The 14,002-nt window shown below is 38.6% G+C and overlaps 2 protein-coding genes across 3 annotated transcripts; one reads left to right on the top strand and one right to left on the bottom strand.

Moving 5' to 3' along the window:
* The first annotated feature begins 74 nt into the window (after positions 1 to 74).
* LOC117825779 lies at positions 75 to 4,870 on the top strand. The gene is made up of 6 exons (XM_034701716.1): positions 75 to 128; positions 2,782 to 2,922; positions 3,067 to 3,159; positions 3,308 to 3,370; positions 3,775 to 3,871; positions 3,962 to 4,870. The coding sequence occupies exons 2-6, from the start codon at positions 2,824 to 2,826 to the stop codon at positions 4,717 to 4,719; spliced, it is 1,110 nt and encodes a 369-aa protein (XP_034557607.1). The 5' UTR covers positions 75 to 128; positions 2,782 to 2,823; the 3' UTR covers positions 4,720 to 4,870.
* A 293-nt stretch (positions 4,871 to 5,163) lies between these two features.
* zgc:112083 (uncharacterized protein LOC550461 homolog) lies at positions 5,164 to 13,727 on the bottom strand. 2 transcript variants are annotated; one of them, XM_034701714.1, is made up of 10 exons: positions 13,617 to 13,727; positions 12,953 to 13,153; positions 9,969 to 10,195; positions 9,772 to 9,883; positions 9,531 to 9,683; positions 9,369 to 9,443; positions 7,959 to 8,079; positions 6,676 to 6,814; positions 6,462 to 6,586; positions 5,164 to 6,332 (listed from the first exon to the last, which is right to left on the bottom strand). In XM_034701714.1, the coding sequence occupies exons 2-10, from the start codon at positions 13,101 to 13,103 to the stop codon at positions 5,900 to 5,902; spliced, it is 1,536 nt and encodes a 511-aa protein (XP_034557605.1). In that variant the 5' UTR covers positions 13,104 to 13,153; positions 13,617 to 13,727; the 3' UTR covers positions 5,164 to 5,899. The 2 variants fall into 2 exon arrangements, with proteins under 2 accessions (XP_034557605.1, XP_034557606.1); XM_034701715.1 differs by having other exon boundaries at positions 12,953 to 13,145; positions 13,617 to 13,690.
* Between the last annotated feature and the right edge of the window lie 275 nt (positions 13,728 to 14,002).

Raw genomic sequence — 14,002 nt, 5'->3', positions numbered from 1 at the left:
ATAAAGGAGAAGACACTTTAAAGAGTATTTACCTTGCCTTTGTTGACTTATAAAAAGCTGGAGGAAAAGGTTGAGGAGCCAGTCATTACAAGAAGTTGGGACTATACCTTCAATTCTCTGCAACACAGGTAAGAAACATGATACTGTGCAATTGAGATAAAACAGTGACATGCTGACTGACTGATAACCAGCCTTTTTATATAAATGCTTGTAGAACTATTCAACATAATAACCTTTGTATGCTTAAAAACTGACAATTGAATGCACATTAAATAGTGTGCAAAAATGTGCCTACTGTATGTATAGCCATTCAAACATCTGTGACTGTTGTAAGGCTGCAAGCAACAGTTATTTGCATTTATCAATGAATCAATAATCTATCCAATGGTCATATTAATTATTGGGTCCATAAAGAAAGCAGCGAATAATTCCTGTTTGAACCCTCCTGTTATGTTCGTTTCTTAGGGACAACAATAATGTTCCTGGGTCAACTTGACCCGGGACATATTTAATGATTCAAAAGTGTCAGAACCCCCAAAAAATCCTAAAAAACATTTTTAAAATCTCATTATCATCTCCATTACTAACCATTTAAATCAATATTTAGTGCATTGGTGTTCTCTTTTATTCTCACAGATCATAGTTCAATGAGGATAATTCACTTGTTTTTCATGTGTTTGTTCGTGATTGGGGTGAAATATGTCACACAGTTGCAAAGAAACAATTAGTATTTGACACTTCTGACCCCTTTTGGTCTCCACTTTGACTGCCGGGTCAAGTTGACCCATGAACAGTCTCTATGTAATATAAAAATGCAAGGGAAGGGGGGTTGCAAATATGTTAAATTAACCATTCAAATTGTGTATGTTGATTACGCTAATTAAGCCAAGCAAAATAATTTTCCTACCGAAAAAATACCTTTAACATTATTTTTTTTCTTTGAAATGGGTAAATCTGACCCGGAACATAACAGGAGGGTTACATTTCAGAGCCAAAACGGATGTCTTCACATGTCCTGTTTTTTCAAACCAGCAGTCCAAACTTTAGAAGATTTTTAGTTCCATTTTTCTGAATAAATAAAAGATACATGAGATGCATGTGCTTTAAACAGTTTCAGCTTCACTTGGATTAAATGTTCAGTAAAAAGCATAAAGACTCGCTAAGTTATGACTGATGGAGAGTGTCTAGTGCTGGAGGTGAGAAGCAGCGGTCTCTGAGACCTCAGGTGACACAGCAGGCTGCTTCTGATGCCTCATTCACTTTGTTTGCGATCCTAACAGCTCCTCTATGAGATTAAGAGATTTCTGTGGCACGCTGACATGGACGAAATTTAAAGAACATAGGATGTGTAACCTCCAGCTAATCTCGTCTTTATGAGAAGGGAGGGATGAGGTGATTGGATTGCTTTGGCCTAGAGAGGTTTAAGGACACAAACAGGAGGATGGTGGAGATATTCTGGCACATGAAGCAGATCGTTTGGAGGAAAATGTGGTGTGTCATTGGGACAAATTAACTCTTTTACTTTAATGCAATGAAAGGATTTACAATAGTCCAAGTGACCTAATGTATACACACCACTTTAAAACATAATGTCAAGTCATTAATTTCATTTTATAGAAATCTTTGAAATAAGAAAAAGTCTGAGACACATTTTATGTGTTCTTAAAAGATAACTTTGAGGGTTTTGTATGTTTGATTGTACTGGAATCCCAAACTGTTTCTGTCATTCTGTCATGTTTCCAATGAAATGGCTGTATCCAGAAAGAAAAATGACAGCCCAGAGCACCCTGTTTGTGATCATTGCCTTCTAAATAAATCTAATTTGAGAAAACTGTTTTAATTAGAAGTACAATGTGTCTCCAAATGTCCAACCTAGGACAGTGAAATTGATTTTTAAAAGGCAGCAAATACATAATTTGTTGCATCCGAAGCTTTGATTAGCTGTGGTTGTACAAAATTTTAGCAGTCTTGTCCTTTTTAAAACCTCCCTTCAGTCACACATTACGTTTTTTATCACAGTTTGATCATTTCTCCCTAATGTGCATCTTCTTAGTGTATATTCAATACAGATCAGCTGCATATAGCAGTGCTCCCATTCACTAACAGCATTACTAATCATGTGTTCTTGGAACGGATGTATCCAAAATGAATTAAATGGATTGGCACACTGAATGGCTCAATTGGCTTAGCATCTGTAATGCAATCTAACAAGATGCTGCCATTTGCATGGGTTTTACAAAGCAAATTGCCTGAAATGTATATAACATGTTGTATAATTTAAGCTAATTGACAAACACTTAGACTATGTAATGGTATTTAGACGATAAAAGGGATTGTTGGAAGGATTATGTTAATCTGAAAAGAGGAGATATCAGGAACAGTCTGAGGCTTCTGGTGCAAAAAGAATAACACCTCCTGGTTTTGGCAAAGAGCCCACACACTGATTTGTTGTATTGCATCTTATCTTTGTTTATCAAAAATATTTTTTTTACATCCACTTTCTGTAGATGTCGTTATTTTTTCAGGGGCGCCATGATGGGGGGATAAATTGGGACGTTTCTGACCATCCAGGGATACTAATAATAGATAATGTGGCATACCATAAGTTTTTCTATTTAAAAAAAACCAAAAACAAATATAGATGAAAATAAAAAAGGGTCTAAGATAAAGCCACAGTGGTTAATTATGTCCCACTGTGAGGACTTCTGTCCAGACGTAGACCATCCTCACTGCTCAGGAACTAAAACTGCCCTCTCTCTTTCTCCTCACACATCTCTGCAGCGTTCTTTACGTCTGAACTTCCTGGTTCATCAGCATCTTCAAATGCTGCAGCATGCTCACCAGCATGCCTTCACCCCTTACCCACTCCAACCGTTTGCTTCAGGAATCCCAGCTGCTCCAACGGGGACACAGGACTGTAATGTGAGCAGATGATCTACACTTGTGTACCCCTGATTTAAATCATCAGTCTGCTTATTTAGACCTTTTTCCAACTTCTTCCTCAGTGTTATTTCTTTGCCACCAAGACTATGTTTTAAATAGTTTTCTTTGTGCCTCACATTGCAGTTCATCACACACCTCCCCAGAGGGACAAGCAGGCAATCGTTTGCTCCTGTCACGGCTTTTCACAACACCACACAGAAATCCTTCAACTCAACAGTGAGGACAAGATGTTTCAATTAAAATGTGTCAAAACAGAAATTTGAATACAGAAAATAAATGTTTTTTCTAAGTTTACCTCTTTGTTAAAAATCCACTGGCACCCACAGTTTGCTATAATACTTCTCCTCTTTTCTCTAAGAAACAGGGGCGATGGGGAGCACTACATGTCTGCATTGCATGGAAGATTTATTACAAAGAAAGGCTCAAGGTAACAAGCAAATATAAAAAAAATTCCCACATGACACACATCCATAAAGTTTATTTGACTTTTTCATTAATTTTTTTAATTATTATTTTGTGTCATTTTGTGTGAAAAACATTAGTAACATTTGATTTGTTTTTTGTTTTGTTTTTTCTAGTCCAACTTGATTAAGTCTTAGCTTTTTTCTCAGTGTTATTACGGATCCATATCATTCATAGTTGACAGGCAAAATCCACAAAAAAAAACTCTTTTTCAAGGAGCTACACATCCAGAAAAAACATGAATTCTTTTGGAGTTTTTAAGTGTATAAAACTGCTCTTTTTTAGTAGTTCTGTTGATAAAATTGGTTGTGTACTTGTATTTCTGATCCAATAACTAATTTGTGCTTTTATTGATGCATTATTGAACAGAAAATGCAGCAAACACCTGATTATCCCGCCATCATTCTACCTGATAAAGTGCAACAGAAGGAGTCAGACGCGTCCTCCTGCAGACCCTCAAATCTAGGTGAGTTTAAGAACCGGCAATATACGAGGAATACTTTTACAACTAGTGTGACATGTGCCGCATTATTAAGCCTGATCTGTTCTTTTTCAGACCCTCCATGTGAGCACCTGGGCAGTTTACCCTCTGACCTTCACACGTCTTCACTGGCGCCCTGCCACAGCGATACGTCCAAGAGGGAAGACCTGGATGAGCACCAGCATCCACTCTGGAAGGAAAAGGTTGATGAGAAGGAGAAACACAGGAGCCAACAAATTAACAAAACAAAGGATTTACCTCTTAAAGACAAATCTGTGGATCAGACTGCTGGACTCGACGGCAGGCTTGGCAGCTCAACAGACAGGAAGAGGCAGCTCGAGTGCAACGGCTTACTCAAAGTGAAGAAGGCGAGGCAGGAAACTGTGGGGGACCACTTTGATTCTTCACACATCAAATCAAGTGAACCTATCAGTGATTTCTCTGCTGTGTATCCTCACAGTAATACAAGTAATGCTACCAGAGCTCCTTGTGGACTTAGTTCTTATCCAGGAGCTGAATTAAACCCTTACCAAACAATGTGGGACTGTAACAAGAGGATGGATCTCTACTGTAGACAAAACATCCTGAAGGACTACTCTTTCAAAACCTGCAAAGTGATCAGGACACCTCCCGCAGCACAGAGACCAGGAGATGCTTTTAATGCTTACTCTTCAACACCTCTGTATTTCCCTCTTGCTTTGAGAGAACAGGAGACAGTTTACCACAGAGAGAGGGAGTCTCTACACTCTCAACAACAGCACTGTCCTTTCTACTGCGGCAGATATCAACTCCCTTATCCTTGCTTTCTGCAGACACCCCATCTCAGACACTGAGTCTGCACGGACTGCTGGACAAAACAAGGGCTCCACATTGTCCTGGAACAAAAAAAAACAAACTAAAGTGCAAGACTTTTCATCAAAATGTGAAATATTATTAACTTTATTTTGGATATGAGAATTTCTAATAAAGCACAGTGGTTTTAAATGTTTTGTTTTGATTTCTTGGATGAATTTCAGCAAGCAGTTGAAGCTTCCTTCTTAAACTGATTACTCATCTTGCAAGATTTACATTAAATCTGTGGCAGAAGATATGGTCGCTCTGTCTGAATGTTCAGGTTTGCAGGAAAAACACGTTTCAAAAATTACACTTCAAACCCAAAAGTGCATGCCAACTGTTTGAAGTGCTTGATTCTGATAAGTCAATACTCAATCTGTTATTACTTAAAAGCACACTGTTGCCATGTAAGGCTTTAATCACAGACTCCAGCGGACAACTTGTAATCAAATCAATCTACTGAAAGAAGTCAGGTTTATTTCACTTTGGTGAAACTACTTAGAAAAAGAAGAAAAGACAAAAACAGAGAAATGGCAGGAGAGGTTAAAGACAAAGAACTGGAGGCTATCTACAAAGATGAATCCACAAAATTAAAGATGGCTGTGTTCTGGGAATGATAGAAAAAAAAGAAAACATCAAAGACTGACAGAAAAACTCAGGTGCAGCATCATATGTTCAACATATGTATGTGCAACATATGTGACTAAATTAAAAAAAAGACAAACTTTTGTATCAAAAATCTATTTAAAATTTGCACCAATAAAATTAAGCAACATTCTCAGGCTACGTTCAAAAATAATACGATCTCTGAAACTCTTAATCAGGCGACAATCATGACAATTTCACATGTTGTGTAAAGTACACGTTAAGAGCGACATTATCAAACCAGCTTTGTAGTGCTTAAAAGCTTTGTCAGAAACATGAAGCGTGTCTAACAGGCGGTTTATCGACAGGAGCTGTCACAAAGCTGAGCTGAGGAATAAAAGCTGCAAGTAAAATGTGTTCTCTAAAACCAGTGCAGAGATAACTCTCTCAATGTAACACCACTTTACAACCACAATGAACTTTAGACTGAAACACAAACAGTTCAGCCGTCTCTCCACTGAAGCATCACACCAAAAAATAAACAAAGAGGCAAGATGGTTCAATTGCATAAAAGTCGAAGAGTGCAGCACAGCCTCACACCACGTCCATGCCCAACCCTCTTGCCACCTCCGTCAGGGCCTGCACCGCTCCAGATGTCCCTCCACCATCGCAGTCCTCCTGAGAGTATCCTCCAGGTTCCTCCTCAATGAGAGGGATGGTGCTCATGACGCAGTACACGGGAGAGTCACTGCCTCTGGGGCTGGGCTGAGAGGAAACGTCTTCACCTCCGGAGAGCTCGGAGGAGTACGAGGAGGAGGAACTGGAAGAAGGCGAGGAGGAGCCCGCGGGAGAGCTGTGGCCGATCTCCCCAAAGACCTCTGTCCGTTTGTTCTTGCTGCTGGTTCTCTGACTTTTCCGAAGGCTCTGCGGCTTCTTGGCCATGTTTTTCATGATTTCTTTTGTCACTTCTACGGTCTCAAAGCGCACCATGTTGACTTTTAGAAAGCCGTCCACATCTTTTCTGTATCTGTGAAGAAACCACACAAATCAGCCATGAATAAAGTATTCATTTCAGTCTTAAAGTAATTCTAAATTCAGAGCCCAGGGTACATGAAAACACCTCTTACTTTATTGACTACACTTCACATTGACTTACCTAAAGCGGGAATGTCCAGAGGGCCATTTCAGCTCGTGCTTCTTTCGGAGGTGAAGTGTGAGAGTGTAGCACCAAGAGAAAACCTTATCACAGATATGGCACTTATATTTGGACATGCCCCCGACCTGTTGGTAGATTATAACGTGAGACACAGGATGTTACTAAGCATCCATTTATAATGCTTTATAAGGGATGATACTTGATGCTAACAAACCTCGTGCACTCTCTTGAAGTGATGGCTCATGGTTGGGAATGTGTGACAGGAATAATCACAACCCTCCACTGTACAGTGATACACTGTGCCCTCATTGTGGACCTCTGTGTGCTTTTGTAGATCACGCTGGTTCTTAAATCTGTAGGAGACAAAACAAATGACAAAAATGCTGACGGAGAGTCTCAAAAACTCAGACTTAGACAGGGATGAGTTCATGACATATTTGAGGAACCGATCTTGCTACTTGAAGCAAAGTGAGTATTAAAGGAGAAGCCAGGTGTGGCTACATGTCGATGTTTTGCATGTTTCACTTTGACTTGTCAGAGAAGGGATATTCAGCATGGGGAACAATCTTTTTAAGGGTGATTTTGTTGATGTAGTTTCAATATTAGGAGAGAAACTCTGACCAAGTAAGAAAACAGGAGTTAGTCTGGTTTTTGGTTTTCCAGTGTAGAGGTAGGGATGATAGGACTCATCCATAAATGCTATATTTTCATAGATTTAAAGAAATCTTGTTTGTTTTCATATGGCGCCAACATTACATTCAGAAAACAAAAAATACAAAGAGCAGGTGTTATTAATCAGCTTGTTAGTGACCATCTTTCCTATCTGTATAGGACTCTGCTGCTTTTGTTACAGGTTTCAGCCGGGAGCGCAACCGAGTCATAATCAGTCCGGGAAAAGCGCCCGTGTCACTCAGCTGCAGCGCCCAGCTGAGTGTCTCTGCTCTACGCAACACCTTTAGTCAGCTGATTCCCATCGTAAGGTTCGTAACATGCTTTAAACGTAAAACACCTCACTGATAGCTGAACTAAATATGAGAACACATTATTTTGTTTGTTCCACGGGATAGAAAATCGAAACAAAAAAATGTGCCCGAGTAAGTTCTTAACAATCAATTAATCGATAGTCGATTACACGGCTGGGGAACTGTTTTCACTACCATGTTTACAATATTTCTGACATTTTATCCAAGGGGTTGCTAAGGCCAAAGTTACCCATGTGTTTGCTAATGTCACAAATTGTTCTCAGTTTATGACAACTTAAGGAAATGATTGGGGTGAGATAATTGGCTCGAATCGTTGAACCCTGATCAGTTTTAAAAATGCTCAGATCGACTCTGATGCATTTGCTGAGATCGAGACAACACTGCTCTTTAATTTTAAAAGAAATGCATGAAAAGAGAATATTAGGAGAGCATTGTATCTCCAAGTATCTCCAAGCCATGTTTGCCAAACTGTAGCTGCTCAGACAACACATCAGCTGATTTCTGTGATCTCTACCTCTTGTCACAGAAGTCACATGGGTAGGGCCGCTCGTCACAGTGACGGAACCGGATGTGGATCTTCAAAGCAGCCAAAGTGGTGCAGGTCATGTCGCAGAAGGGACACTTCACCTGATTCACTGAGGGAGAGGGAAAGAAAGAGCACATGTGATGAAAGCTTGTTAAATATATTATCTGCCATGTGGCTGATTAACAGTTGGCGGAAAGATGGTCAACTGAAGTTATCAGAAACAAGCGTTTGCAACTTTTTAAGTGCAGATTACATAAGATTTAAATTCTCATATCATCACCGTATGGTAGAAACCATGTATCTCCAAAATCCATTACTTTCCAAAAAGAAAGAAAAAAACATATAATTCCTCAGCCTCTCTGAAAATGTTGGACTCGGTGTACCATGCTGCATTGCGGTTTGTTTCTGGTTTAAGTTTCTGCACACATCATTGTATCTTGTATGAAAAGGTCGGCTTGTCTTCCTTATACAACAGAAGAATGGAGCATTGGTATGTCTTTCTTTATAAGGCCATACTACAGGAGCTGCCATCTTATTTGTGCTCTTTATTGACTCCTAAAGTTGTCAGTGGCTGTCATCTTCGGTCCCATGGACAATTTATTTTTGTCATTCCTCTGACTCGCTCCGTCTTTGGTAAAAGTGTTGGTTTGAGCTTCAGGGTCAACTGAAACTGGATTGTTTAATTTGATTGGAGGATCTTAAAACTAGGATAAAGGATCATCTGATCAGCTTGTGCACATGCTTTAGAGCTTAACACTGCTAACTTATAAATCGATGTAATAGTCACTTGTCACTATATGTTTTGTCCTGTTCTATTTGTGAAACTTTTTATGCTGTTGTCTTGGCCAGGACTCCATTGTAAAAGAGGCTTTGTATCTCAATGGGACTATTCCTGGTAAAATAAAGGTTAAATAAAAAAAATAAATAAATAAAAATAACTAAGCATAAGACTTAACCACAAGCCTTTTTTTTATACTTTCATCTGTTATATTTAAGAAAGCCTACTGACAGTCATAGAGGAAGACCAATAGCATTGATTAATGGAAAATATTAAAATGATTAAATATGGAGATACAAGGTTTCTGCCTGACAGCAACCTCTTGGATATCAGTGAACAATGTGTTCAAATTCATAAAAACATCTTAATTGGATCTTAAATGTCTTTACTCATGGATGACTAAAGAATAAACACTCTAAACTTTCTGCAAAAAGTAAGTGCATTGTAGGATATATATGATCACAAACTATGAATTAGTAGTTGTTTAAACATGTTACTGTTTTATCTACTTTAATGTCATATAAAACTACATATGGAGGAATAATAATGGTAAAAAAAAAACATGTGCAAGAAGGTAAACACACTCAATCCAGTTACATTTTGTAGAAAATGATTATTACCATGTTGACGAACATGATCCCTCAACAGCCTCTCGCTGGAAAAAGCTTTGCCACAATGTTCACACACCAGCGACTCTGGTTAAAAGAGATAAACACACAGAAGTCAGCCTTCATGCATCAAATGTAGCACATAAGGACAGAATGAGTAAGTGTCCCCCTCACCTACTGGCTCGGCCTGCCTGTGGAGGTGGTCAAACAGCTTCGTGTTGCTGGAGAACATGCTGCCACACGTTGGACAGGCTACGAGTCTTTCCTGAGTGTGGCTCCTCATGTGCTCTCTCAAACGGTATTTGATCTTGAAGTAAGCATCACAGCCTGGAACAGAAACATAAAGCAACATTACATTATGCCAGATACAGTGACCAATCAGGTGTTTCTCTTAACCTCTGTCACTCAGTTATACCTGTCCAGTGGCAGAAGAGAGCCTGCTGCTGTTGTTGGAGAGACTCTGGCTCAGCACTCTCAACATGATTGTCAACATGTCGGTAGAACCACTCAGGGTTGTTAAATGTACTCTGTATGAAGATACAGTTAAAATACATTTAATGGTGCTTTCAGTCATTGGAAAACTAATGAATCATTTGAATTAAAAACACCTACATCACAGTTCTCCCACTGGCAAACATATCCGTCTGATCCTTCAGGAACCAGGTTGCTGCTGTGCACTCCCTGATTGCAGCTGGGCAGGTCAGGACGGGACTTGAGCAGGTGGGACCCGATGAACTTCAGCTTACCGTGGTAGTTGTGGAAGTAAGCATGGACCTCCAGCTCTGTAGTACTACCCATGGACAGAAATTCACAACCAGTCCAGAGACAAGCGTACTCATCTAAACAAAAAGGAGAGAATAGAAACATTAAGCATGTTAACTGAATGGACAGAGGGGGGGGGGGGGGGGGGGGGTTCTCTTGATTCAAATAAAAATGCCATGAACGCAAAATATAGGTCTGCATTGCACTATTACGACGGTCCCTGAATGCACCTGCAGTAACAGGCGCTCTGGACCTCTGGACAGACAGTCAGCTCACGGCACTCTTTGAAGACAAGGAGTTGATCAAACTTACTAAATGTGTCTGATGTATCACCAAACTGGATTAAATCAAGCTCTAGATGCAGAGCTTTTTACGGTGAGAGCGGCAAAGACGTCAAATATTAAACAGAAGTCCCCCGGTTGTGTTTTTGTCACTAACGCACATTGAGGTAAAAATCCTCAATGAAGAGGAGACTGGTTCACACAGCACACCTGCTGCAGGTAGAGACCAAGCTAACACTGCGCCCCCCCAATAATAACTTAGCCAGTCACAGGAACGCATAGCTTTAATTTCTTAAGATTAGACGCACAGCGGGGAAAATATGAACTCTTAATGTCCGACGGTCCTTCTTAAGTTTTCATCTGAGTTTGTATTATCAGTGATGCACTTAAGCTCGTCATAGTCTCGTTTTCGTCTTGAAAAACCGAGTTGTTGATGAACATTTATCGTATCATTGTGCTGTGATGTGTGTATGTGAGCGCACGTGTTTGTGTGTCTGTGTGCGCATGGAGCGGAACGCTGCCATGCAATACAGAGAGCAGATGAGCATAATGACATCCTGTCATGTAAATAAGATCAATAACATAAGGATATTTAGTCTGTTTAATAAAAGAACAAGTTTAAGACCTGACCTATAAGAGAAGTAACCCTGAATACTTCTGCTGTGATCTGGCGATATGTAGAAAATAAAATTTACTGAACTTCCAAGGGGGGCGGGGGCCGCTGTTGGGGGGGCGCCCCGCCCCCCCTGCATAATGGTAGGGGAAACACTGCTACTATTGTAGAAGTCCAGAGTTGAGATCATAGACTGTATAAAATAGGTTGAGATCTATTTTATACAGTCTATGGTTGAGATACGTTCAAAGTCACTACAGCCCTATGATGAGGTCATAGAAGCCTTTACATGTTATTTAAATGTAACTATGATACATTTTATATTGACAGAGCAGCAGGGGTGAAAGAGTATTTTCTTTAGCTTTTTGTATTTTAAGTACCTCAAAGGGTTATTTACAACTACATGAAAATGTTTATCTAACATTACTTAGTGTCATAATTTTCTCCAAGCTGGTTATTAAATAAAACCCCAATTCCAAAAAGTTGGTACAATGTGTAAAGGTTGTTAAAAACAGAATTTGATGGGGCACCGTTGGCCTAGTGGTCTAAGCGCTCAACCATTTACTGCATGTCCTACCCCACTCTCTGCTCCCCACACTTCCTGTCTCTCTTCAGCTGTCCTGTCAAATGTAAAAAATATTAATAAATAAATAAAAATAGAATTAGATGGTTTGCAACTCATTGAAACCCTATATTTAGTTAAAACGGTGCAAAGACAATATATCAGATGTTGCAACAGAAAAATGTTTAAGCAAAGTCTATGCTAATTTTAATTTGATCCCAGCAACAAATTTCCCAAAAGTTGGTCCAGGTACACAAAACACTGGAAAAAATGTAAAAGGTTAAAAAAAAAAAAAAAAACCTTGGAGGAACATCTTCAAACTAATTTGGTCCATTAGCAAGAAATAAGTAACATGACTGGGTATAAAAAGGGCACTCCAGAGAGGCTGAGTCTGAGTAAATATGAGAAGAGATCTCTGTGAGAGACTGCATTAGCAAAGAGTTCAACAATTTTAGAGCATTGTTCCTCAGTGTAAAATTTCAAAATGTAGGGATCATCATCTACAGTAGGGGACATGGCCGAAATTCAATACATGACAATGGGGATTCAGGTAGAACTGCATTAAAAACAGTATCTGTTGCTTCGTTTCTTTTTGGCTAACTCTCTGACGGGCTGATTTATGATATATATAAATATTATTAATTTAATTTATTGCCTTATCTTTGAAGTTTACTGTGAGTTTTTTTTTCATTATTATTTGTGTTATTGTTGTTACTAATATTATTATTATTATTATTATTATTATTATTATTATTATTATTATTATTATTATCCTAATTACTATTTATAAAATTATTCATATTTATTTTTGTTATTATTATTATTATTACTATTTATTTTTGTGTTAATCATTACAATCTTAATAATATTATTATTATTTTGTATGTTTGTATTTACTTATTTTTAATTGTGTACTATCTATATATTTATTCATTTATCTTTACTTTCGGACTATGGACTAGGTGTTTTCAAAAATCTTGTATGATTTTTTTACCTCTGAGTCGGATGACTGCATTGTTGTTTTGTGATGTTGACATCCATTGCCAATTTCTTAATTGTTGACAAGCTTTAGAAGTTGATAAATATTGATAATGAACAGATGAGGTAAACTCAGTCATCCACCAATGTCTTTTGCCAAATGTATAGTTCACAGATTATTTCCCAAATTTGACCAAATGATGATACATCACAGCGAAAGATGAAACTTTAACAGAAGTCTGTTTCAGCTGCTGTGTGTCACTTTATTTATCCCTCTGTATAAGGGCTTTGGATCTCAAAATAAGTTCTGACTCCAATAAGATTTAAATAAATTAACTGTTGGTATTAATCTTAATATCTCTCTGACAGAGACCCCCCTCATGCATCTGTCCTCACTCACCCAGGTCCTCTAAAGCATCGTTGTCTCCTAGGTAGTCCTTTAAATGCAGAGACATATGATCACTCAGCTCCTCCATGGTGTGTCCCTTGAAGCTGCATCCACCCCACTCACACACCACCTCGAAATTGTCCAGTCTCTTGGTTGTCATCATGATGGTGAATTATGTGTACGCAGCAGCTGCATTCGCTCAATCCTGAGCACCTTAACAGAAAATTGACATTTTAAAAGATTAAAAAATTAAGTGTATGGAACAATACGTATAGGTGGAACACGGGGGTGGATAGAGTCAAATCGTTGCTAAATTAGCTCAAGTAAGGGATGTGTTATCTTCCCACTGACCTAACGTTACCTACATATAATTTGCAGTAGGTTTCCAATCCAACTATTTCTTGAAACAGTAACTACTTATAATGTTTCAGCTAAGTTTGTTTCGTTTTCTCTTCAGAAGTTGGTGTTTTAGTAGACAGTGTAGCTAACTCTGAACCTGTCACAGGTTTGTACTTCGGTCAGACTTATCCTCCACAGCCACCTCAACGTCAATTCTAACAGTTGTAACCGTTAAACACGACAAAGCTTACATATTTTGACTTGGTGTGTATTTCTTTTATGATATAGTAATGTTTTAAAGACCTGTAGTTAAATATATTTGGTTAAAGCTTCTTACGGGTGTTAGTGGAACTTCCTGCAGCAGTCCTGTTCTTGTTCCCTCCTCTGAGCTTGTCTGCGTTTGTTTATTTCCGGTAAGCGCGAATCTCAAAGCGGAAGTTGTTCTTCTTCTTCGTGTGATTATAAAGTTAGCACTTAGCACAGCGCCAGTAACTACCCTGTCGTCCAGCTGCTATATCGGGGATGAGCCCCTGAAATTTTAGAATAAAAAATTAGAAACTGTGGAGGGGCAACCCAGACATAAGTACAATCACGAAGAAGTTTCAATAAGTAAAAATGAAATACAATAAAATACAATAAAATAAAAATAGAGTAAAATAAAGATAAAATATAATTTAGATATATACAATGTTACAAATGGAATTTAGATTAATTGCAGTTATT

This window comes from Notolabrus celidotus, chromosome 14 (genome assembly GCF_009762535.1).
Source record: "Notolabrus celidotus isolate fNotCel1 chromosome 14, fNotCel1.pri, whole genome shotgun sequence".
Lineage (NCBI taxonomy): Eukaryota > Metazoa > Chordata > Actinopteri > Labriformes > Labridae > Notolabrus > Notolabrus celidotus.
Note: the sequence above shows the minus strand (reverse complement) of the source record. Positions and strands in the feature narration are given on the sequence as shown.